Genomic DNA, 27288 nt, shown 5'->3' with positions numbered 1-27288 from the left:
GAACATGCTTTGATTTATTACTGATACGCAGTTCTATTACGATCTACAATTAATGCATTCTGTCATGGATGGTTAGTTTAAAGGCTGTCCCATTCTGACAGTGCTTGGCCTCAGGTTGTTTACACTGCAGTGATACAGCATTCAAAACTTTCCTTAGGAAACTTTGCCCTTTGTAAAATACAGCAGCATAGAACAGGATCGTATCAAATGTTTCCTCCCATTTCACACTGTTTTTGGCATTAAATTCTATATTGAGTGCCTTAGTATTTTTAGAAGGCCTGGGTCCAAGACTACTAAAAGATCATGGGATGATAGCTTTGACAGTTTGCATGCCTCTGGCCCAACAGAAGCATCAAGTAATGCTCCTCTGTGTGAAACAAGGCTTTCCTAGAGGTCAGTCCCAGAATGTGAAAGGCACTCCCAAGAGCTTAAATGCAACACTCTCAGCCTTCGGTTCCACCTGCGAGATGCATTTCTTTGCCTTCTCAAGCAGAAAAGCACAGCAGCAAAGCAAATGTATACAAAATGACCAAAACAATGCATTCCACACAGTTCCCCCTCTGGGAGGAAGAGGAGAAGATAAAGAGGTGAGTCATGTTGTTTACTGCTGTACAGGAAAATGGTTAATGGTTGAAATCGTCACTGATGAGCGAGATCGGAAAACCTGAACAGACTAGAAATGAACTTGCTTCTTTTCTCATTATGTTCTGCAAATACCTCTTTGTGATAGATTATAAGCAAAGCATGTATTGCCAAGTATTTTAGTTGAATGATTTGTCATCATATTTTTTAAAGATGCTATCCAAGTTTGCTTCAGGTGTTTTAAAAAAAAAAAGATAAATACAAATACTTTTTTTTTAAAACATGCCCAGTCAATCCCTGTGTCCAAGATTTATGAACAGCAACAGAGCTAATAAATATCTGCGTTGCACTGTGGTAAAATTCTGCATGGTGTTTGCTCCAAATTCAACAATGTTTTTGTAGGACTAGGATGTATTCCATTATTTTCTGGGTATTTTAAATCTCTGCACCTACTTAGTTTCATTTCTGGCTAAACATAGGCAAAATGTTTATTTAGAATTATGTATTGTGTTCAATTCTACTTGCTTGGTCTCTCCTTGACTATTTTACAGAAAGAATACAAAACAGAGCAGTTACACAAACACACACACACACACACACCTGCACCCTCTCTTTACGGGCCGCTTCAATTCAAAAAAGGAAAAAAAAAAAGTTTATCTCATGTTAGTCAAGGACTGTAACAACAGTTTCAGGTCTGTGGTTGAAAAGCAATGTAGCGATGTGGTGAGTAGGTAAGTAGAAGCTGCAATATTCTCGACAGTTTTCATCTCTCACTGTTCCTTTTATCCTGCAGCACGCAGGGTGTGGAGGTAAGGAACTACCTTAGTGCTGCAGCTGTATGGGATGTTTGTCTGCAGTGCTGGAGCCACAGGAGCCCTGCTTGGTGTTGATAGTGTCATAGCTGCAGTTCTAGGATGAGCTGGTGTTTTGTTTGTGAATGTGGGGCTTTTCCTGGCGTTTTGGCAAAGATGTCTGAATATTGCCTCTGTTGATACTATCTGAAGGTGCAAAATAGGAACTTTATCTCCAACGGTTAGCAGAGTTCAGTAAATCATTCTAGCGAGGAGAAGCAATGTTGTTTAACTCTAGAAGGTACAATATATGGATCATGTTCAATGTCATCTTCGTTTGGGTACACTACCCAGCACTGCTGTCATCACTACCAAGGTTACATGGCCTCTGTTGGGCAGCTGCAAAGTTTTTTTAGAAGCAACCAGCAGGGCCAGTTACAGTTTTGGCCTTCATTCTTGCAGCTCCTGGATACCTGGGTCTTGGGTCAGGTTTCTGTTCCATGATGCTGGGCTCATCGCTGATGCAAGTAATTCTTGGTATTCCTAAGGAACAGCAGGAAGCTCACATGTACTGCCTTTGCTACATGTCTATTGAAAGTGTATGATCTGTGACACACATACACATGCACATATATACATAAAAAAGTATATATAGATATACACAAGAAGTATATGTATATATACTCTCACACACCAGTAGCAGGCTCTGTAGCCAAAGCTTTTTGAAAAGTTGTCAGAACAGTTTGAACTATTAATTCAGCGCTTAAAAAAAAGCTAAATATATGAAGCAAAATCTTTTGACACCTCGTCAGATGATAGCCGAGGAAAATGCAGGGAGGTTAAGGGCCTTTACTAACCGTTTGCTGTGGGATCACAAAGGGAACAGAGTACGCAGTACATAGCCTTCTACAAGGAGAAATCCCAAAACAAATGGGCAATCTAGCAAGAGCCCTTCAGTGAGGTAACCTCACCAAAAAGCCGTTTTAGGCTGGAGAATTCAAGGGCATCAGTTTTCACTCTGGAATAGCAGAGCCCTGCCTCAGTGGGACAGCACCTAGGATGGCTCTGTCCTGCTCAGAAAACAGTTTTGGAGCGATTCATCTTTTGCCCCTTGAATTTCTGCCTTGTCTGTCTCCCTCAATCTGCTTACCCAGCGTGAATTCTTGATTAGACAGGCAGCTACCACTAATGCGGCAGAAGGGTAAGAAAAAGATGCTAAAGAGGTGGAAGCGTGTCTGTCTGCAGTGAGAATCCCTGGCAAAAGTGCCTCTAGTGAGCAAGAGCAGGGCCTGTTCTGTCCAGGAAAAATGCTTGGTGTGGACAGCCAGGGTGCATGTAGTATGTGCAGTGAATTGAACATTTACTGTTGTGTGCAGAGTTGTTGTTGAAATGCCTTATTTAAACTAAAGACAAATATTTTCTAGGGGTTGGTGCTGCAAAGAATAGGATTATGAAGTTATTTCTACTTGTTTTCCAACTGAGAGGACAGAGGTGGTTTGGGGGCTTTTTGTTTGTTTGTAGTATGGTTGGTCCCCTCTTGCTGAGTAAGTACATACCTTTGTGCTGCTAGAAACACGTACAGGTATTTTCACAAAAATACTTTTTTTTATTATTTAGATTCCTCCCTGCAGCTTTTACTTAGCTAAAAGTGTCTGTGCAGAGTGGATATTGCAATAAATCAGTTGCTAGCATGCAAATACAGTTATTTCTTCTGCTTAAATCAAAAAGATGCTTTTGCAGAGTGTTTGGACTGTTCTTTTTATCAAAAGGCACTAACTTTGCATTCCATACCAAGAATTCCAAAGCCCCTCTTATCCCAGAACAGGTTTAAATGCAAGATAATCTGCAAAGGATGGTTAGCATAAATTATACTCTTCAAAGTTAAATGCTATATAAAAGGAAAAGTTAATCCGTGAAGCTAATTTTTATACTGGGTATTAAGTCAATAAGTGTTCTTCTGAACAGATTTTATTCATGTTTTTTATAGGTTATAAACTAGTATGTATGTTTTAATAAAAATGTGGTGTCTGTAATAAACTGTATTTGTAATCAAGTAGCATCCACTTTGTTTCTAAGTCCATTTTAATCCAGGATTTAACTGATCAGAGACCTTGTATGTTTGGTTTCAGCCATCTTGTTATTTATTTAACTGAGAGCCTGACTCAGAAGAATTTTTATTTTTACCGCAATTGCACAAGGACGGGAAATGTTGAAGTCTTGAAACTGTGGCAACTTAAGTAAATTCAGGTATTTCATAATCCCTTAGCCTAGAAATGTACACGTCTATCACTGTGAAGAGAGGACTGTCAGCCTTCCAAACACATAATTGCTTTCAGCCCTAGGAAGCTGCAAGACAGTAGGAACTTTTAAAACCTTATGTGGTTAAAGCCCTTTTGCAACACTAGCTCCTCACAAAGAAATTCTCTGGGCTTTTTTTTTTTATGTACAAATTCTACAATTCTCTCCCAGATTTACATAATGAACTGGCAACAAGTAATAAGGATTATCATCCTTAGACGTAAAATGATTGAAGTGGCAATTCCAGTAGCACGCAAGAATTTTTAAGCATAAAGGTCTTTCTTTATAAAATTGAGTATTCATTACTTGTCATTGCATCTCTTTTGTCTCAGATTTGTGGGAATTTTGTTTTCTTCTGTTGTATGACACAAAATCCATTTCCTACTATAACCTGCAAATGTAACCTAACACTTTCCTTGCAGTGCAAGCATCGTGGACGTTGGCGATGCTCTTGGTCCTTACCTGCTCTGTTTCTGTGGCACTTCTGTGGCAGCTCTTAGTCTTTAAATGGGATAGCAGGTTGCTAGGAGAGGCTGCGGTGTCTGGCAATGAGTAGGGGGGTGTGGACTTTCAAACTCAATGATGTGTCTTGTGCTGTTGCCTGAAATTGCAGAGGATTAAGCCTGATGATCCACTCAGCTATTTCTGGGTCTGTGCCAGGGTTGTTTTGCCAGTTACAGTTCTAACGTACAAATGGCGGTGTGGCACTGAACAGCGTATGATGCACTGAACAGTTTTCATCATACTGCATAGTCCCTACAGAATGCTTTAAAGCAACATTTTTTGAGGATTGTTGATGCACTTACTTACAGCTACTGTGTGTAAGAGTATTTTTTTGCTTCAAATTGCTTTGCAGGCATTTTACTGTGGCCCTGTCCACCCTGAAACAGACAGCCCTGACATAACAAGGGCTATGGTTGAACAGGTCCAGATGAGTAAGAGCCAGCCCTTCCCACCAACTAAGCTGCAGCAGACTCTGGCTAGGAAACAGCTGTGCTGTAAATGGACTGTCTAATATGTTTGAAGTGTAATTAATTTATTAGACACCTCTGAGAGAGGAGATATTATCTTCATCTTACAGATAGTGGAATTAAGACAGAGATCTGGTTGTTTCACAACTGTAGCTAAAATTCAGTTTACACATTATTTTGTGTTAAGTTCAGATCAATTACTTTTTTGAATTAGAAGTCATCCAGAACAGCATTGCACCTAAAAACTTGAAAAATCATTTGATTTATTTGTTATATTTACACATTTGTCTTTAAGCTAAAATTTGAACTTTTTGGAATGTTTCTGTGTAATCAACTGTAGCTTTAGCCCTTCACACCTTTTTGCTATTTAACAAGTATTTTAATAAAAGTAATTTTTTCCCTTAGCCCAGTAAGTATATCAGCGTTAAAGTTCAACTATACAAAGTGCCTAGAAAAGCATTCAGCTCAGTTATTGGCCACTTCATATTTCTCTCAAATCTTTCTTAATCAAGTCTTGTAATAAATAAAGACTAATACCAACATGACAATGCTGTTTTTTCAAATTGTTCATTTGCCAGTTTTAACAAGATAAAGAAATGAATACTTAATGTGGACATTATTTTACCAAAAAAAAAAAAAGCCAACAAAAACCAACACCCCAAAACAAACAGACAAAAAGGAGGACACAAAGGAACACAACATGGAATGATGAAAAGGAACAGTGATATTGCACAACTTCAGGTCTCCCTTCCCAGATTTTGATCCATGTAATTAGGTATGTATGAATTCAGCAAAAAATTGTGTCCAGATAAACGTGTAGCAATTTGGGTGAATCTAGAACTGTAGACTGCTTTCAATTCCTTCTGACTGCTACTTAAGAGTTCTTCTCGAAGACAGCAGGTTGCTGTCAGCTGCAGGAATAATAAATAAATAAATCAACATGTAGATTCTACATTTTGCTGACCAATCCTTCAAAAATTATCCATAACATGCACAATTCTTCTATATTGTAAATACACTAAGTCTTCAAAGTACTTGAGTCTTTAAACACAACTTGTTGTATCAAGTACTGAAACTATATATGAAAAACAATCAAGAACATTCCCCGATTTGTTGTGGTTAACTTGAGATTGCATCTCATTTTGCAAGACCGGGACTTCTCAATGTATCAGCATTGTGTTGAATGTATAAAAGTCACAGTAGGGTACATTAAAGAAAGTAAAAAGGAAAAAGAAAAAAAAACATGCTAGGTGGATAAAAGGTCTTTACAGCTACAATCTTTGCTAGACCATCTCTTAACAAGCACATACTGTTTGCTGCAGAAATTAGCTAATTGTGTTGTTCTGGCTATAGCAGTACTGTTTTCCCCCTCAACTGCTAGTATGACAGCCTGTGTTTATATAAACTTTGCATTTACATGCAGAACAAAATAGATTTTTCTTGTATCTGATTTTATATCTGTTTGATCGACTGATGTGTCAGCCAGCAGGGCTTAACAGATACATTTAATACAGGAGACTGAGATACAGTATGTTTATTCTTAACTTCTGGTAACCTAAGAACTACAAGAACGAGAGATGCAGTATCCATTTGCTATGATCCAAGACAACCATTTTTAGGGAGAAAAAAGTAGAATAAGTGATCAACGCTAACACTACATTAGTTCCAAAGATTTTTTTTTTTTCAGTCAGGGTAGCTTAACTATTTTTTGTCCATCTGGCCCACTTTTAACCTGATCAAGTTAAAGGTGACATATTAAAGTTTAAGGACTGTTGTTTCATCAAAACCGAAGCAAGTTATAAAAAACATGAAACCGTAATTTCACTGTAGGACTTGTTTCATAGCTTCGTATTCCACATCACTTGTAGAAAAGGGATAATGCATCTCGGTTTGCTTACAAGCTAGGAGATCACTTTGAAGTCTGCATATTCCTAACTGCAAACAAAAAAGCACTTTTAACAGGTTATAAATAAACTGGTTTTCAAGCATAGAGCCAGCCCAACAATAACAATACACTATTAAAAAGACCTAAGGCAATGAATTCCATCTCCAATGGAAAAGAAAAAAAAAAAAGAAAAAGAACTGTGCAAACAAGCTTAAAACTATTTTTTTGTGCCAGTGTTATAAAATGTAGATTTCAATAAAGCCTTGACCCAAATGCCAGGACTTGTGAAAAGAATCAGAACAAAACTGGTTACTTTATTTAGGAAAAAAATACTCTTATCTTGCTGCTAATAAAACTGGATACACGCAGTTTAAACATTTACGGTTGCTGTAACACTTTACACAATTCCTATATATGGGTGTAAGAACAAACATTAAAAGACAACAGTGGGTCAAGGCTTTACATTAAAAATAACAACCTACTTTTCTATAGTCTCTAAAATACTATGTTTTTTCCAATATTTGCAGCCATTCAGGAATATTTTATTTATTTATTTATTTATTAGGAAATGTATACTTTGTGCATGATCTTAATTCCTAATTCCTGGCTCTTTGGGCTGAATGACAAAAGGATCAAACCCATTAAAGTGGATGGTCTCCTTGAAGGTTCAGTGGAGAAACCCTGGCTCAGTTAGTCTCATATGATGAAAGCAGTGCTGCATCCACTGGCTCCATGCAGGATGGACAGGTAAAGGATCTCATCAACCAGTCATCTATACAGTCCAGGTGGTAAATGTGCATGCACGGCAGAAATCGGATAGGGTCCCCATAGACAAAGTCCATCATACAAATGACACATCTGGGGAAAAATAAAAATCATAAAAACATTTAAGCTGCTGTTACCATACTGGAAATGAAAAGTAGTGTAGTATCTACTCCTGGGTATGTTTGAGTCCAACAAACTTTCAGTACTTGCAGATACTGTGAGGAGTTCTTAGCTCTGTCAGTGCTGGCTCCACCAAGCACTAGGATTTTTTGGCGTTTCCTTTGTAGTATGTGCCCGTGGTTACAACGTCAGGGAGGTCAGGAAGCCTTCTGTAGGCATGGCGGGGGCAGCTCAGCAGAGTGCATGAAATTAGAAATGGTAAAAGGGAGCCATAAAGCTGAGGAAGTAACAGGAAATTATTTCCCTGTGAAGAGAGGATAAAGAGGGAAAAAACCTCTAAGGGCATGAATTACATGGGTCAGCAAAGTAAGTTTCACCTGTAAGAGGAAAACAAGTGAGGATAAAGGAAAGAGCCTCCTGCCCAGTCATTTTTTTTCAGAAAGCTACATTAAATTACAGTCTTAAATTACAGTCCCTGAAAATAAGCCAAAAACAGGAGGACAAGATCAGGTTTCCCAGGGCAATATCATAAACCAATGCAACAGCCAACTTACTCTCTGATCTTCTTCTCGGAGCCGTCTCTTCCAGGATCATAGACTCCTTTAGGTAGATGCTGAATAAGGCCTATCCTCTGCGCTATTCTGATTTGTTCCTCTTCTGTCAGCTGTGTTGCTAGCCGAGTCTGGCTAGGAGTCGGGTGATAAACAGGAACAGGGACCTGCTCCTAAAATTAAAATATTTCAGTTAAAAAAAACCACAGAGGCTTTCCTAGCGTTTCATAGCACAGTACAGGCAATGTATTTAACTCTTCCTCTCTTAGTCCTACAAGCGTTTGTACGATCTCCCACCCCTACTTTGCAATTTTAGGGCTCTGATTATATTGAGAATGGGATAAAGAATTGAGGCCAGTATCTTGAGCACAGAGCTGCTTGTGGTTGTTCTCTGCGAAAGCTTTATCTCCAGCAGTCACTCATACATGAAATACACGTACAACAAACTCCACATGACAGCAGGCAAATAAACCTTACAGGCACCTGGTGAACTGCTAAGATACTGAATTGAACAATGTGCTGGCTGAGAAAGAGCCCACAGTATTTGTAACAAAAAGTAGATTTTTTTTACATTTAGGAAGAATTATTTGCAAAGATGAGGACAGTGCCTAGAGAGGAAGGTTTTATTGGTTCTATAACAACTAAACTTTATGTGAACTGTTGCGGGCCATGCAAGCTCCAATCCAGAACTGTAGATTTAATTCTTGTGTGTTTAAAAAATGTCACCTGGACAATAAAAAGAATAGCTTAAGTAATCCAAGCTTTACATTGGTTCTCATACATTAATATGATTTTACAAGTTCTCCCAAGCTCGACTTCAACTGCTGTATGTTTAAAGTACATATTTCCCAAACAAAAAACAGGCAACATGTAGGTATTATGCAGTCCTTCCTCTGCCACGTTCTCAGAAGCTTCTTTTGAATATTGACGAACTTTAGATTAGATATTTTCACTAACATTTATATTAACATGGTACTTATTTTACTTGCTTTTAAAGCACTTTTTTGGACGTAAATACCAATTTTGAACAGGAGATACTATTAAGACAGTATTGGCCAGTAGCCATAAATCTACTGTTAGTAGGGAGACAATTTCTTGCAATCGGCCTATTTTAATGGTACTTCTTAAACAGGAAAAAATTCAACTTATAGATGTGTTCTGAAAATAAACCTGGTGCATCAGAGGCACAATAGCATCAATTCAGCTGTTTGAAAAATGCAAAAGCTGACGTTTCAGAGGACATCGCTGCAAAGCAAGCAGACTGCAGGAGTGTGTGCAGCTGCACCGCAGGAAGCGCTGATGCAGCACACATCACCTCCCAACAAAGTTCCATTGCCAAACTCCCCCTCTCTCACCAGCAATACGGGGAAGACGTGGGCTTTCACCATCCGTGACAGAGCAACCACCTTCTGAAATGTGCGTGTCCTTCCAGAGTATGGACCGCTGTGGGCATCTCCAGATATTTCTAGCAACAGGAACACAGCTGTGTTCCCCTCTCCTGTTCCTTCTTTGCCTTTTGGCCTGCTCCGGCAATAGTCTAGTGCAGCGTTCAGTGTTCAACTGACAGCAGAGTTTAACGCATGTAATACTGCGCTTGCAAAACCTGATAAAGCAATTCTTCTTTCACTGCTAGGAAGCATGGCAAGCAGACAGACAGGACTCCTGGAAGGCCAGGGGAAAGCAGCCCGAGGGGCACACAGCCCCTCGCCGGCCGGTGCTGGGGGTGCCCAGCAGCAGAAGTCCTTGCTTACGAGAAATGCTAATCAAAAATACAAGTTTGCCTGGCAACTATTCTTTTAACGCAGTGCCTATCACTTGCAATTCAGCTGTGGGGTAGAATTCAGAGTCTTCTCTTCATTTAGCTACACTAGGATTTCCCCCTCTGATTTCCTAGCAGAACTCAGAGGAATTATGAGAACGTTCAAAAGGCAAAATGCCAGTAAGTTTGATTAATTTCCTGACTACTCTAAACTGTATTTCACAGAATCACAGATTTCTTCTAGATCAGCTGCCTTTTAGTGGTTTAAATTACCTAAAGTATTCTCTAATCGTTGTTTGGATAGGGAAAAGCACCAGCTGAAGCTAGGGATGACCCGTCAGATATAACAGTGTTCATGAAGTGGCTCTGCAACCTGCGGTGTCAGCAAAATAAAGCATTTTTTCCCCTCCCAAATGCTGCAGACCCTCTGCACTGAACACATCAGCTTGAGGCAGAGCCCGGTCCTGCTTTTATGTTTCAAGAACTTAACACCATAAATTATGAGTAACTTTTTTTTTCCCCAAGGCTTTGCTATACTTCTTTGGACAGATTATTAAATCAATAGCAGAAGACATTACTGCTAGCTCCGTTATTTGTCACAAAGACGTACAGAACACTTAGCATTTGGAGAGAGATGCACCCTCCTTCCCATTTTAGAAAGAAAGAAGAGCAGTATAACTAACCACATGCACGGCACATGCTGGCGCTAATAAGGGCAGGAGGGGAAGCTACTGTATTTAATATGCTCCCCTTGGCAAAACCATGACTGCAAGTGATAATGCAGAAATACAAGGAAAGGCAAAAACAGGAGGAGGAAAAAAGATCCAAGAAACTCTCAAAACGTCTGGAAGTAGCAGTGACAACTGACAGTGAATGCCTACAGCAGAACAACAGCAAACTGATCATCTCAGCAGAAATTACACAGCAAAAGGAAACTACAGTTAAATAGAATCTGTTGCAAGTTAAAACTATCCCATTTGGACAACTCTGAAATGAGAAATGGGTCATGCTATCCAACCGATGACTGCTTCGCTTAAGTTTTGGACAGTAAATTAACACAACTTTTAAGCCTGTAATAGGCCAAACAACAAAACCTCATTCCCTTGTTCTAGTCTTTTACAGGCGCTTGCTGCGAGCAACCACTGAGGGACTATGCACCTGGGGAACCCATTTCTGTATTATTGCAGTGCCCCTCTCCTGTGGGTGTCGTCTTCCCCGCAGAGACCTGACGAAGAGGGGCCTGATGGACCCCCCGAGCCCCCTTCCCATGCCAAATACACAAATGCTTTCCCGACCGCCAGTGCTATATGGAAACAATCCTTTTGGCGTCCTGTTCCAGGTTCCCTCCCTGCAGTGCCACCACCCTGCACTACACGTCTGACATAACCAATTAAGGCAGAAATTTATAGTTGCCAGCTGTGGGCTTCTACAATTTCACGTACTAGACAAGAATCTCCTGTCAGATGAGTAACTCTGGGTAAAAACGGTGCTGTCTTTCACCATGACATCTTCATGCTTGTGAATATAAAAAATTAGGGTTGGTCTGGCTGCCAAGCTGTTGTGAAAAATGCATAAATTGTACTACTGTAAATAAAGGAGTGACCGCTCAATACCCATGATCGGGTGCACTTCCTTAACACGCTGTTTGGTGGCACTTTAATCTCACCTCCAGATTACTATTCAAAGCCTGCCCAAACAGAGCTAGCAGTCCACTGGATACAAACATACCAGTAAAATGGAAGAACACAGCCGCACACGTTGCAGAGAGTCAAATTATAGGGTACACCGACAATGACCTTTTCAAAACAGTCCTCTCCCCTCCAACAGATAAAAAGAAGAGGTGTGTTTATACCTGTATGATTCTAAAAATATTTTAAACTCTTCATTCATGAGAATATGAGAGCCCAGATTCCTCTGACTCAGTTTGTTGAAGTGACATTCGGTATCGCCAGAGGGGTCAGAGTAAGAGATGGAGTAGACTGCATGAAGTGCTCCCTCAACTAGACCGTGACCACCACCCATCAGTCGAGCTGGGCTCCTTCAGCCCCTGGTAGCCCCGCTGGCACGCACCCAGGCTGGCCCCACAGGCAGCCACCGCTGCCACACCACCACACTAGCAGCTGCATCCTCTGGTTTCTCCACTACCAAATCTCTGAAGCATTTTTGGAAGTTAAGCTCATCCGACAATAATTTCAAGCCGTCTGTAAGGACGGAGGGCAGCCCTGCCTGTGTGGGTTTATCACTCCTTTGCAAATCTTTCACAGTTTATAACAGCTACTTTTATCAACCCATGTTAAAGCAAGGTCCCGCTCGCTCCAGCGTGGATATTCAAGGGTAACGACGTGAGGATTCGAGACTTCAGTCAACTTACATTTGTAGCTAGAGGCCCCCTGACATGTATATATAGAAAAAAAGACTGTATTACCCAAGTAATTACTATTTTACTCCAAAGACAAGCATGAATTTATTGCTCTGGTGTCTCACTTTTCCCTTTATCTACCATGGAAAATGTTTTTGCAGACAAAATTACGAAATACTGAACTTCTAGCCAAAGTCTGTGTTATTTATCATTCGATAAAGATGTCAGGCGTTTCAAACTAAGATGAAATTTTATGTTAACTCTATTCCTCCATGTAAAAAAAAAAAAACCTAAAAAAGGCCAAAACAAATAATCAAAACCACATATTAGCGTCAGGCAATGAAATAAAAATCACTTTCTGGCACTTAATTTGCTTTAATCAATTATTTTTTTCCCATATGAATTTACTAGTGGTGAAACATCTCAGATGGCCACAGTCCTGGAGATACACAGCTTTTTTCTTCTTCACAAAGTAGGTGGTGTCAGCACAAGTTTCCCTGGCTTTCTGTGCACAGAAATAATTAATTCCTAATGTTTATTCAGCCCTTAAATAACAGCATTAATTTAGACTCGAGGACTACAGCAGGGTCTGTATCTCCATCTCACCCTGGCTCCTCCTCCTTTGGAGGGGAAAGAAAAAAAAAAAATCATAGAGGGCATCTGGAGGTCTGTTTATTTTCATTAGAAGTGAAAAATGCATTTTCACACATGGCTTAAAAGGCCCAGACACTTTGTTTCTGCATGCAGATTCCCAAGCACGCTTTGGGTTCTCACCTAGAAAAAGGAGGTTTCATCAAGCATGATTTTTGTTTGAAGTTTTCTCATCAATGCAACTTACCTTGCTTACTTATGCTGCTGTAAATCTGCTTTTCTCTTGTTTTACAGCATTTTCATCTTGTTTTTGCAAGTGCAATGAATTTGTAATACTCTGAAAACAGGTCAGTGGTAGATCAGAAACTCTTAATCCCTGGATAAAGATTATTTTACCATCCCTCTACGCCACATATCAGCAGTATGTTATCAGGGCTTTTGTTTGTTTGTTGTTTTTAATAATTGCACCAACGTGCACAAATTATCCTTTCAGAAAGGTCAAAGGTGAGATGAATAATTCATAACATCTAATAGTTCCAGAAGTTAAAGCTTCACTGCTGTCCCTGAGATCCTGTCTACAGCCACCCACTTTCCACTACTGACTGCTTTGCTCGGTTTCCATCTCTAAATTTTCTTCCTCATCTAATCCAATGCTCTCAGTGTGTCTCACCCTGGGATATTTATTTGCATTTTAACACCAGATCAACAGCATATCTGTTAATTCAGTCCGACAAAGGAGACAAACGTCTTCCTAGCTATCTTTATCCTAAGTCTTTTTTACTTTTTTTTAAATGCTAGTAGGTATAGCACTTACACTCCTTGCAGGTGCTGCCTAATTAATTAATGCAAATATAACAGTTCAATTTGAATTTCCACAGCCGTTCCCACAGCTCTTTTTTGAAACCCCTTCGATATGCAAATGTCCTTCTTGAAACGTGTTGTCTGAAAGCAGCTGCGCTGGTTCACATACAGCTGCATCAGGGCCACATACGCTTTACTGCTCACCAGCCCTCAAACTGCTCTGAAAAGCGGCCTGGCCTTTTAACAACCTTGCAGCATCGCTGCCTATTACAACGCTCATCGTCACTATACAAATCTTTCAGTCTTGCTGCTTCCCAGTTTTCTCACCTCTAAGGTGAGATGCTTAGCAGGAAGCCTAAAGAACTAATCTAGACAAGAACAACTTCAGTTTATAAATGTGAAGTCAGGAGGTGAGGAAGAAAATCATGCTTTTTGGTTTTTTTGCAAAATCCCCGCTGAATTTTATGAAATTTTCTCTTCTTGCTACTTCATTACTCATAAGGAACTCACTGGGATGACAGTCCAGGGGCCTTTTCTGTGAATGCCATTCTGATCTGGGTGAAAAGACTCAAACTCCATCCGTATGTGAATACACATTTTGAAATAATATCCTCCCCCAAGACATATTACCGTAAAACCACTCGCCATTATAATGTGCGTTACGCGACAACTACAGCTTACTTTAATAATCCTTAGAATACTACAAGCAGCCTGCCAACTATAAAAACCTTTTTCTGCCATACAGAACAGCTCATTTATAAAGCTGAATAGCAGTTGCTATAAAATACCATGTAATGAAATTGTTACCCAATCTTTTATGTTCCTGCTTCCAGGTAGCCAGTCAGTATGAATAACTGCAATAGCTGAACACTTACGCTAAACAGTTCTTTTGAAAGAAAAATCCCCTCCTCTCACCTCTCCCACTTGGAGGGGACACCTGGGACAGACAACCAGCTCAGACACACACGTGCGCACAAGAGGAGCCGTTCTGGCACAAGCTGGAATCTAAAGCACGGGTTTGTCTAGCGGACCCCATTCACTTAACAGTAATACAGTCAGAAAAGAGATTAAACATTAAATGCACACCATATTAAGCAAAACTGTAACTGATCCTTTACCAAATTTTCAAACATGCCAAAGACCGATTCCCTTTGTTTATGTGAGAAGTGTGAAGATCCAAGTAGTTCTCTCCCAACAAATAATATGATGTTTCAAAACAGATTCATCGCACCGCTCTACTAAATACACACGCGCCTTTAAAATACGGTTCCGAGTCCTTGCATTTCTCAGGATTCCCACATTCCTCCCTAAGGAGACACAATTTAAATTTTGAAGGTATACTTGATTCATCTGGAGCTTTAAGGTCAATAAATGTATACTTCATTTTTAATATTTATTAAGGGATTGTTCTGTTACCACTGCTTGCTGGAGAGAGCTTACTTTAACTGTTCGTGACCATTTTAAACAAAACCACTTTACTTTTAACTTTCCTTTGTCTGATGTATTCCTTGACAAGTTTGACAGCGCTGAAGGACAAAAAAAACCCCACGACAAAAAATTTCACATCTCAGTTTTTCCTTTGAACTTTTATTAGTATCACAAATTATCGTTTAAATAAACATGTGCACTAGCATCTTACTGTTCCATAGCAAGTAGGAGAGTAACGCTCCAAAACCCAGCAAGGGCCCCCCTGCACCTGGGATGTGTTCAGGTTCGTACATGCTTCCCACCAGGGCGCTCTTAAGGGAAGATTAGTAAGAATTCTGGCATTGTAGGAATTTGGCATTGTAGATATGGTCAGTAATTAATATAACAACAGACTAAGGAAACAGTCTGCAACAGAGGAGAGGAACCTGTAGAATCTGCACAGTGTTTCTCCAGCTGCTAACACCAATTAAGAAGCAACACCCGGTTTGAGCCATGTATCATTTCAGAGGGAGGTGTTTTTTGGTGAAAGCCACAGTGGTTCTACAGTGGCAGCGTAGCCTCATTTAAGCTATTACTAAAACCGTAAAATTGTCCTTTGCTTTCTTCACAATTATTCTATTGAAATTACTGAAAAATAAATATATCTGAAGAGTTGGAAAAGATAAGCAACCATGAAAGAGAGTGAGTCCTGGCTGCCAACTCTTAAAATATCACCTGTCCCCTGAGCTCAGCTTTGCTACTGAACAGGGCTGGGGCAGAGGGAGAGGAGGTACAAACTAGATGCATCCTGCCTGCTGCTTTCCTAGACAGTGACAAGGGCTATTAGAGAAAGGGACTTCGTTTTCAAGCTGTCACACAAAATCAAAAAGGCTACCTACTGCCAAGATAAATCGTTGACGGTGCACTTTTCAGCTTGGCCAGTGCAAAGCCAGCCATACCTGGCAGATGGAAATCACCTGCTGCTCTGTAGAGTCACCTGCTCTGAAATTTGATTAACCATCAACGCAAACCTAAATACAAAAGATTAGCAAGGAGTTGTAGGGGGAAAGCAGTAATTAAAAAGCAGTAATTAATCCCTGGAAACACAACCAGTTTTCACATTTCCAGGCTGCACAGCAAGTTTCTCTGGCTCAAGGGCCATATCCTTGGGTACAGTTCCACTAACTGAGTTCTTGTTCACCAGCTTTGTGTCGGTTTTAGCTGTCCTTGTTCCTTTCTCCAGTGATCCCATCAAACATCAGAGTCTGAATTTCTTCAGGAAAGTGGATAACATATACACCAACACATCCTAGACCACCAAATTGCTCACCAGAGAACTGACTCCATCTCTCCAGACAGCCCCACTGACAGCTCCACTTACAGCATCAGGCCACTTCCAAGAGATAACAAAGTCCTCTTCTTACAGCTCCTAGCATGTTTATTTTAATAGGGGGTTTTTTTTATATATAGGGAGGGAGAATATCCATAAACAATTTACAAAAAGTCATGCTCTTCTGTCAAGTTGCTGCAGTGAGCAAAGCCAGGGAAGAACAGTTGCCCCTAAACATTAAATTAAGGACACTCAGGCACAAAATGCAGCCTCCTGAGACTTGTACACCCCAAGGACTACAAAGCAAAGCAGCTGGGTAAGGAGAAAATCTAGCAGAAGGGGCCAGCAGTCATTTCTACAGTTGGTGGTAGAACAGCACATGTATGCGGATCATCCTACCACATAAGCAAACCACAACATCTGCATTATTGGTACATGTTCTCTTCTACTTACGCCAAGTGGTTATCTTTGCAGAAACCCCTTCTTACGCCTGGCAAGCGCAGACGGTTATTATACAGTGCTACAGCTATATTAAACACAGCACTTACGGTTCAAGCAAGATGGTTGCTGGAGAAATGAGGAGCAGATTTAACAACAAATAAAAACCTGAAGTTTTGTGAAGAAGAAAATGGTCCTGGAGCGGAAGAGGCTGAAAACAAATAAATCTCTCAGACTGTCTCCTCTGCTGAAAGGTACAGAGTGAACCTACTGTGTCCCATTCACTTACTGCTGTGGAACTGCTGGCTAGCAGGAAGCAAAAATAAAAAAGAACACCCCAAACAAACGAACCCAGTTAACATGTTTTTCAGAGGCAGCATTCAAACACAAGAGATGGGGGAAGCACTCTGGAGCTACAATGGAAAAGCTGACAGAACGCTAATGGTCCATGCAGAAATAGGAGAACGGTTCATACTTCCTTCAGACATATTTACTTTCTGGAAAGGGTAAACATCAAGCCATGCAACCTGCTTATACTATAAATCAAAGGGATAACAGCTAAAAATGCTACTATTGATCACCCTGGGTAACACATAAAGTCCGCAACCAGCCTGGACTCTCGCTATGCCAGGTCCCATACGCAGTGCAGCAAACAGGCTCACTCACAACCTGCCCCACTCATCCCGTGATCTCAGACACGTGTGGTTTGTCCCAGACACCGTCCCCCATGCACACTTGCCCAAACCACTCACTTGGAGGCTTTGACTCACCTCAGGGTACAGCAGACAAAAAAGCTTAAGCTCACACGTGCTCCTGCCTCCTGAGACGTGAGCTTGACCCAAATCTACCATCCTATAACCCCCAAAGCATTGCATCACTCAGACAAACTCGTGCAAGTCCCTTACACGAAGGGCTTGATACGGATTACTGGACAGGCAGGCCCCCTACAAAGAGTATAGGCATATAGGTGACTTCAGGTCGGCAAAGTAATGCACTAAGTAACATTGTGCATTACGCTTTGAACTAGCTGCTGGGCCCCCAGACTGGGCGTAGCCGAGCTAAGCACACGCAGCCTCTGCTTACCTCCTGGTACCGTTTCGGGGAATTTGGGGATTAGGCTGCAGCTGACTCCAACTTGTCTGAAACAGCGCTTGCCTCTGCAACAGTGCTTGCCTCTGCAACACGGGTCCTGCCGCTTCCCTTGCACTGGCTCTAGTTGCTGGCTGCGAGGACACTGATCTGACTGACTCTTCATCTCATGAAAAGCAAACAAGCCATTACCATCGACTGTGCAATCGCTATAGCCACTGAAAGAGTTGGGAACAGGCAGCCAAGAGGAAAATGGAGGAATGCCCCTGTCAGGGACTTAAGCCAATTGCAAAATCCTGAGTCCAAACACTTAAAAAAACCAGCAAGAGTGCTAAAATTTATCTTTTGGCAAGAATTAGGTCAGCTTGAAGGCAGTTCTAAGAACAAAACAGCCCTTCTGAGTACTTCGGGAACAAGGTAGCAAAATTACAGAAATTGGCCCTAGTTAGCCAAGAGGAAAGGCTGGGGACAAAAAGCCAAAACAGGGAGTAAACACGAAAATGCACATAAACTAAAGACACAAGCAATCCGTCAGGGGAGGACTGCTGAAGTATAAATACAGGCTGTACTTCCGCGTGTAAACAGATGTGTATATGTATATTTAAATGTGCTAGTTTGAACTAATAAGAACATAATAACATGTAGCAGAGAAATATTCTGCATAACTAGGAATGTATTTTAGAAAAAGTATATAGTGAGTAGGATATCAAAGGATCAGTGAAATTAAGTGATGAATGATCTCATCTCTAGGCTCAGTGTATGGTGTTATCTGGGCATTATCGTTCAACAACATTGCAGGCATTCTCCTTGGGCAAAGAGGGCTATCCAGAACACAATTTAACAGCCTTGCCTAAAGCAAGTTTCAACACACTTCCAAAACCATCCTATCGAATGCAAGTCCTCATACACTAAGTTCCTAAAACAGGACTGAAATAGACACAACAGCCCCAGCTGGAACGAGAACATCACCCCCGTGTACGGTCTTCTGGGAGGTGTCAATTTAGCCTCAGATAAGAGGTAACACAGATAACGAAAACAAACAGGCAGATCAACAGCAGCTATCTCAGATCATCTACCCCCGATGTCTTATCCTACATGACAACACAAAATACTTTTCTGTAGCCGCCCAGTTGTAAGCAAGCACCAAAGAAGAGGTTTGAAAAGAGACACAGAAGTTCTTTTTATAGAGATACAGTCCGTTACCCAACCAAAATACAGAGAAGAGGCAACATAGGAGAGCGTTTCTGCAAACCTTGACAGGGATCTTCCCCTTGACCAAGGAGCAGGTAAAGAATAGCTGATGAGGCAGAGCCCCGCAGCCAAGCTGCACTAGGCCAGGAAGGTGGGCTAGCAACAGGCTCCCCCCAGCAAGGTAAGCCAAGCAGAAACCTGATGGAGAATTGTCCATCAGGCCTTGCAGCAAACAGGGACTCAGCAGAGCTGGACTCTCACACAGTGCAAACCTCTGCCAAACCACAGAGAAAGGAGAGAAAACGGATTGCTCTACTAAGGATAAAGGACTTGGGGGAGAAAAGTAGTAACAGTCCACGTCCTACTGCAGAAGAGCTTCAAAAAGCAGACAGGGTTGGTGATGAGCTGGGTCTGTATAACCACAAAGCAAAAAAAACTGAAGCAGAGAGCCTGCTGGCATGGAGCACCTGCTTTGAGACCGTATCAGTGAAGCAGTCCAAGACAGCAGGGTTTGTTTCAAAACTCAGGAATCTGTATTATACTTCACTTGATCATAACTCTTTACTCAATTTGAAATATCTTAATTGCCTTTTTAACAAACCATCTGCAATTACAAATGCTTGCTCAAGCAGGAAGCTGCCACACCTTGGCAGTTTGATGGTACACTCAGATCCACAGGTCTTTTTATTTTCTTAACGGCATCTGAATTTCTAACACAAAGTGGATGCCCCTAAGATCCAGGTATGTGACTTGAAGCCTCAGCCTAGGCAGTGCAGCAGAGGACTGGGCTGTGCAGAGGTGACCAGGAGGTTTTCTGAGGCCAGTTAAAGGATATAATCAATGCTGTGCTTTGCAACAGCTTAACCACAGCCTTTTTTTAAGCATGTTTCTGCATTAACCTGCTAGAAAGCCACAGACAGATGAAGCCTCTACGCAGTACACCTGCCATACATTAGGGCACCTCAAACGCAGTACGAGTCTCTGCGTGCAGCTGTCCCGGGTGTCGCCGGCAGTGGCGTGCTGGCTTGGCAAGGACATCCCTACCGTCCACCCAGCCAACGGCTCCTCCCTTTCACCAGATCCTGGGCAACCAATGGGGGGATTTCTGTGATTTCTTCCACATTTTGAAGCTGAAAATGGCGTTTGAATCAGGGGGTACTGACAGCACCCTGAACTGCTGGGCTGTACACAAGAGATTTTGCCGCAGCCTGGGGTGCCGCATCGTGGGGACACTGCCACCTCTCCCAGGCGCACACTCACTGCCATCTCCTGCTTCAGTGGAATTGAACACACACAAAAAACACGGTTCAGCTATTTGTTTAGCATCATTTGATAGTAACATTAATTATTTCAACTCTGAGCTAATGAGCAGCAGCAGTAAACAGCCAGAAGCACCAACTCAGGCTATGGGCTCATCTCAGCCAGTCATTTATTAATCTTAAAGGAATGTCTCAGGCATTAAACAATTATTACTAAAAACAATTATTACTAAATCTGCTGGTTTGTTGTTTTTTTTTTTTTTTTTTTTTTTTTTTTTTTTTTTTTTTTTTTTTTTTTTTTTTTTTTTTTTTTTTTTTTTTTTTTTTTTTTTTTTTTTTTTTTTTTTTTAAAGCAGGTCTTTATCTAAAAGCAAGAAAGGACTGTATGAATATTAAGGCACACTAAAGCTTGACGAAGCTCCACTTTCTGATGCAGTATTAGCAGTGAACACAAGGGCAATGTTTCTATTTTTTCCAGCGAAGTCTTGTCCTCGCAAGCAATGACTCTGCATTTTTAGCTCGCAGGGCATGAATCCAAGTGTGATCTCATACAACTGTCAAAACTCTTGTAACAGAAAAAAGGCCTGTGCCAAGAACAGGTAGAAAAATCATAAATAGCTCTTCTCAGGAGTCAGTTATACAAGCAAAATATTTCCAGAATGTGTTTTTCCTACTTAAAGTTCGCAATGCACAGAGACAGTTCAATGAGCATCTGGTCTTTTCTTTAATCTCTCACCAGGAAACACGTTCATTTTACCACTATGTATGAAACATACAGCCAGTTGCTGGTGCAACCAGGGTGAGCTGCATACATTCGGCTTCACAGATGAGTACGGTATGACACCATCACTAACTGTATAAGCAACCACGTGTCTAATCAATATTTTTAGTCTGTTATTTTTTTGAAACACTCTTCTTTGGATCTTGCCTGTGCTGTTTTACACCAAAAATACTTGTGTTCATTTCAGCACAGGTGCTTTCAGACTAGATGGTTTGAAGGGGGAACTGAAGCAGGTCCAGAGCTCTGCAAGGGCGAGGAGGGGAGAAGGGGAGCATGGAGCCTGGCCCAGCCTCTGCAGCCCCCATCTCACCTTGTTCAGCCCCAACGGGATGAAGGAAAACCTCTATTTAGTCAGGCCATTCCCCTGCTTACCCCTGCTCTCGTGGAAGGTGGCAAGAGCTTTGTTTACACCGAAACCAGCTTTGTGAAGGAAAACCTTGTTTTCCGCAAGGGATTTGTCCTGCTGATTGCAAGTATCAGATAATAAAATCTAGCTACTCACATACACTACAAATGTCCCCACTACTACCCCAATAGCAGACTTACTAAGGATTTTTAATGGAGCCATGAGGGTTTTTCCACTTCAATGTCAGGGACGGGGTGGTTTGTTTTAGCACATACCCATGCAGCCACCACAGCGACGGAGCCTGGGAGGAGCGGGCCCACCAACTGCCATCTCGTCACCACCACACTACCAGGGACACCACACTTGAGCACCTACTTAAGTACTTGCTGGAATTAAGGCTCAGGCTGCTACAAAATCTCAGAAGAACAGAAAACTGTTTGAGAGGAGGGACATGAACACAGAGAGGTCATTTTTCTGAATATGGACTGACTGGTTGGAAGACAAAGGCCCATTTCACCCTGATGCACCCGTATGAGAGCAGCTGCGAAGCCTGGAGATCTCTAGCCTTAGCTCATCCATATGCAACGAGGAATCTTTCATGTTGTGTGAAGCACACCAGAAACCCTGAACACCTAATACAACGATAGAGATGATGCAGTTTTAGGGCTGGAGTTGAGAAGATCACATGGAAATACAAAGGTTACCTGCGCAAATTTAAAAGCACTAATTTCCTAAGAACGTTACCTGTGACTTTCAAATACTACGATTTAGACACATGGGTAGAAGGAAACTGCTCAGGCCCTGCACCAAAGCGTAACTCTACCATAGGTGAGGTACGTACTACTTTTGATGCCCCTCAGAGGCAGAAATGAGAAGCCTAATGGCATTAACATCATGTTACTGACACTCTTTCAGGCTTTATGAAGATACGAAGAATACTTTTACTAACTTTATTCTCCCCCTTAATGTTTAGGGTGGAATAACTATGTCCCACTACAACCCACACTATCACTAAAATAAGTTTTGCCAGTTTATACAAACACAGACAAACTGCAGTCCCAATAGAACACCGTAAATGGAGTAACACTGAGCTACAGGTGGAAAGCTTTGAGACAGTAAAGCTGGAGGTATTCAGTACGTTATTGAGTCAAAAAAATACACACAGCCATAGCAAAACAGCTATTAAGAAAACCCTGGGAGTTTTTTTACGTTTAATTTATGGCATTTAGTCTAAAATACACCTTGTAACTTTGGGAGGCATTAGGGTATAACTACAGAGCTAACTGTAACAGCTAGATAGGCTTGAAGAGAAGAGAAAAAGAAGATGGGAAGCTTCTTGCTCAGATTTTAACTCCATAAGCAGAAATATCATCACTCAATTACTACAGATATATTTTAGTTATCTTTCTAGACTTTTTAGCTCACCATACAGTCCCCGGAAGGACACCTCTCAAAGGTATCTCTGAGGCAGTGGGTGCACCAGAGAGTAGCCTGGGAAGTGGATAGCATTTAGTGCTGCTCCTCCAAGTCCCGGGACTTACAGGACTAAACTCACTTTGTCTCCTTATGCACCACTGCGGATAAGTGAAGTCAGTGAAGGTGCTTCCCTGGGGGCACTAAGAGATTTGCTGAGTAATCTCTGAACCAAATAGGCAAGGAGATGAGTCTGAATTCCTGTCTTTATTTGGGATACCTCCTTTCCTATAGGCACATCTCCACTGCAGTAAAGACGTAAGTTAGAAATCACTGCAGCAAAGAATTTTTTGTTCTCTCATTTGTTGTTTTGGATCAGACACTAGAAGCAGAAATAAACCAATCGTTTTGGGAGATGGGCAGCTCCAGATGCTTCCTTGGGGGCAGAAAAGGGCTGGGCATGGCTTTCTCCATGAACTTCAGCAAAAATGAGCCTGATGTTCCTCAAATGAAATCTGTTCAAAGCCATAAAGCAAGTACCCTGTGGAGCAATTTCAGACTGGCAGATCAGGTTAACGAAAATTTCTTTGCTCCGCTGAAGCTTTGTACAGAAATCAGCCTTGAAGTAACTTACGGGCCTGGTCCTGATTTTTTTGTATCACTTCATGTACCGCTGCATTCCTGGTGAGGTCTTCAGCATGTTATGGAATTGTTTACTCCAGTGAGAGGGAATAATGGCTAGCAGCGCATGAAAAGGTACTTGCCCCCTGGACTTCTGAGCTGCATGTTCTGCAGATTTAAAGCAAATATTGTCTATGACTTCCATTATCAGTCACCATGACAAAATTCACTGCAATAATTTTTTTAAATTTATTTTTATTTTTTAGTTTCACTGACTATGGACAAGACAGATTTTGTTTTTCAGGAAAACCAAGTTGCTTGAATACCATATCTGCTAACAAACAAAATAAAAACAGAAGCATTAGCCTAGAAAAATAAAGGCTGAAAGGGATATAGGACTGATCTCTAAATAAATCAGGAGAGTAAACATCACAAAAACAACTAAAGATCTGTTTGGTACAAGAATAAGAAGTGCAAGCTTGCCATAAATAATCTAGAACTGTGAAATAGCTTCTAGAGCCTTACTTCTCGATTGATCAAAAGAGGCTCCCTGAAGGAATAGTAAGGGCAACACTTGACCAGCATCTTGTAAAAATCATACATTATCTGCAGAAAATAACTTCACTGAGCATATGCATAACTACCCATATATCCCCTTGTTCACAGACACCAGAAAACAGACCAATTCACACACTTATTAATACGCAGTTTCCAACACTGTACTGAACAGGGCCGTTATCCAAATTAATATAACCTATGATGCAGTGTAACAACATACAATAATGCTTGTCGTATTTAACTCAAAGCTAATTTAAATAAAATACAGACGATAATGCTTCATTAAATCTGAGCCTCGTTTTGTTGAAGCTATTATAAATGTCTGCAGACACTGTCATGAGCGGATCCACCTGGAAGTTTAAGACACTAACAAAATAAAAGCTTTAAAAATAAGAAAAGAAATTTTTTGACAAAATCACTTTGCATTAACAATTCTGGTTCGATCTCTGCTGGGTTTTCGATAGCCCACTGGTGGAAAACACCTATTGCGAAAGCACAGGGGTTCTTGGCCAAACCCTGTTTCCTGCAGCACGCCCCACAAGTAGAAGCAGGAGCGAAGGCAGGCCTCAGAAAAGACATTTATAAAGCTTATCCTGCTGACAGTATGCTAGCTGGAAGTTTTACCACATACAGAAATCTCCAGGTTTACAAACCCACTTGTGTTGCTTGAGTAGCCCCGGGCAGCTGCACCACTGACAAAGATTTGGCCTGTGGCAAGCAAAATGTAAGATCATCAGTGAACACGTATACGTGGGATTACTGCACCCTATGTTGACATACAGACACTTTATTGCTGGAACACGCTAACCATTCTGCATCAAGGATTCTGAAAAAAGATGTATCTTACTTCAGTTTGATGTTTCTTAAGTCTTTTTAAGGGAGAAAGGGCAATAGCTATTGGTCTAATTTAAATAGTTATATTCCGTCCAGCTGAAATGCGTTACTGTATTTGAACTGAAACCTGGCCAGCATATTTTGCGAAATAAACCAAGGAAACATTAGGGGCAGCAAGCGGTCTCATTCAGAAAACTATTTCTACAGCTTTGCAGTGCCCCACAGCCCCGACAATGTGCTGGGCTGTTTGCTTACCAGTGACGGACAAGGAAAGGGGTCCCTCACTGTAATGGCAGCCCCATCTCCTGCGGCTTTTGGGCTTTTTTTGTAGGTCTCTAAGCCAAAATGCAACTTAGCTCATTAGATCCAAAAAACTGTAAAGATTGTATTTACTGCTCGTGTTCAGTGTTACTGGTTCTGAATTCAGAAAACTAACCAGAAAGGTATTGAGCAAGAGGGTTCGAGCTATGCAAGAGCATGGCATACCACAGAAATGACAAGAGTGGGTAACACTGCATAAGCGGATGCATGAAAAAGCAGCAAGATTTGCTTCTCAGGTTTAGTTCTTGAAACAGCATTTTGTCCCTCAATTTGCTTTAAGTAAGGCTGGCTCCAATAGGAAACTAGTAGCCTCTCTTGACAGACACCAAACTAGAATAAGGAGTCACAACATATAAAACAGGAAAGCCAAATTGAGGTGGCCAGCTTAGCTTCTGCTCTTGCATACTTATATAATTTCTTAAATCTAAATGTTTTAGACAACAGGGAGGTTGTTTTATTAAAAGCCACGTACACTGGCAGTCCTCACATACATATGCACAAAGGTAATCAAACTCCTAACAGCAGTGACAAAGCTTGCCAAGTTATGTTCAGACTTTGGAAACCATCCATGGAGTCATAACTGGAAGGCTTGTGTGAGGAAAGAGGCAGAACAGTACCCCACAATGCAGATGAATGATGTTACTGTAGTCAGTTGTGTCCCAAGGGATATCACAGTCTGCTGCGCAACATGAACAGGCTGTGAAAGTCTTCACCCATTCCTGTACTTACCAAATATACTTATGAACTGTTAGATAACATTAATGAAGCATCTTTAAAAAATAAAATAGTGAGGAAAAGCATCCAGGCGTCTTTAATGGCAGTTGCGGTAGACAGATTTATATTATTTTATTATGTTTTGTTGTTGTTGGTTTTTTTTAAACCGGAAAGATCACATTTAAGAAAAACAGAACTAAGGCTTTGTCTACATCAGAGATTTGTCCTGAAGCAGCAAAATCCCTCCAACTGAAATCACCACCCCACTGTTAGAAATGGCACCTTTAGACTGCACTTCACATACAGACCATTGCCAAATGCACTCCCTGCCCAAACCAGTATCAGACATTCATTCTGTGCATGCTCTGGTATGCAGTTAAGTCCCAGTATATCCTTAATTGCAGCATGGAGAAGCCAAAACTCCTGTAATACTTGGTGGTAACAGCACACATCTAATACCTAACACCTCTGTGACATCTCTGGAAAGGTCTAAAGTAAAATGCAATATATAGATGGCAAAGAGTGCAGATAAATCCAATCTCCACCAGGAAGTCAGTTCAGTTCACTAAGCTGACGGGAGGAAAATAAGAGCAAGAGAACCCATTTCAGACACTTGAAGGGTATGAGCTGACTCACTGAGGGATCAGATAAGCACCAGAGCCACCACGAAGAGACTGCAGAGCACACGGCTGCAAGTGGGAAAAGCGAGGCAATCTCTTTTGGCAGCAGCAGATGGTTATATCAGACCTCCTTGCGCCAGAAACATGGACACACACGACACGTATCACGAGGCACGTGACATTTTCACCTGGTTTCAGCTCGTGGTCCTCTGAACACAGAGATAGCCCCCAAGCCTCTCCTTTGGCCTTGGCTGAGTTCACTCCTGAGCAGTGTCTGTCAAAGCCATTATTTGTAAGTGCTGGAGCAGAATCCTGCCTCAAATCAAGTTAAACAAATGCTGATGCCAGTTTCCTCACGTGCCAAGAGGTGTACACACCCCAACACAGGGGCACCAATGCTTTCCACTGGCACTCGTCCCTGGTGTGGTTAAGACCCCAGGAGAGGAGTATGTGGTGTCGTTAGATGGCAGCACTTTCTTTAGGGACACAGAAAGTACTCCTCTCTCCCCAGAAAGGCTGCAGAAGCCCAAATAGCTCAAGTTGCTGACGCACTGACTCAGATAAACTCCCCTACATTTAAAAAAATGCCTTATGCTGACAAAGGGATGGACAAATTTCCCCCAGCCTACAGTACTCTTCACTGTTTGACTCGTTACCCTGAGGTGGAAACATTTGTCTGATACCTCAACACCAACAGCCTGTTTGGTAGCATCTGTTCCGTAGTTGTTACTACCATTTTCCCAGTTTTTGCTTTCCAATAAAAATACCGCCACGCCAGCAGCACTGCTTGGAGGAATCTCCATCTGTGTGATCCGACCAGAGCGAAGAACACATTGACCCCAGGATATCACGTTCAGAGTCCACTGCAGAAACTCCTGCCAGCGCGAAGGCAT

At 41.4% G+C, this 27288-nt stretch overlaps 1 protein-coding gene across 1 annotated transcript; it reads right to left on the bottom strand.

Moving 5' to 3' along the window:
* Window positions 1-5345: 5345 nt before the first annotated feature.
* Window positions 5346-27288, bottom strand: RNF11 (ring finger protein 11). Its single transcript, XM_009287483.2, has 3 exons — window positions 27079-27288; window positions 7967-8136; window positions 5346-7385 (listed from the first exon to the last, which is right to left on the bottom strand). The coding sequence occupies exons 1-3, from the start codon at window positions 27286-27288 to the stop codon at window positions 7214-7216; spliced, it is 552 nt and encodes a 183-aa protein (XP_009285758.1). The 3' UTR covers window positions 5346-7213.

The sequence above is a fragment of the Aptenodytes forsteri genome, unplaced genomic scaffold (genome assembly GCF_000699145.1).
Source record: "Aptenodytes forsteri isolate BGI_AS27 unplaced genomic scaffold, ASM69914v1 Scaffold119, whole genome shotgun sequence".
In the NCBI taxonomy this organism is placed as follows: domain Eukaryota; kingdom Metazoa; phylum Chordata; class Aves; order Sphenisciformes; family Spheniscidae; genus Aptenodytes; species Aptenodytes forsteri.
This window is presented reverse-complemented; position numbering and strand designations above follow the sequence as displayed.

What these genes read in the sequence shown, in the direction of transcription:
- RNF11 (XM_009287483.2), bottom strand. Translation starts at nt 27,288, where the DNA reads ATGCCTTCGCGCTGGCAGGAGTTTCTGCAGTGGACTCTGAACGTGATA. An exon ending in AACAGGCTGTTGGTGTTGAG is followed by an intron (nt 8,137 to 27,078) that starts GTATCAGACAAA and finishes TTTTAATTTTAG; the next exon opens with GAGCAGGTCCCTGTTCCTGT. An exon ending in TCCGAGAAGAAGATCAGAGA is followed by an intron (nt 7,386 to 7,966) that starts GTAAGTTGGCTG and finishes ATTTTTCCCCAG; the next exon opens with ATGTGTCATTTGTATGATGG.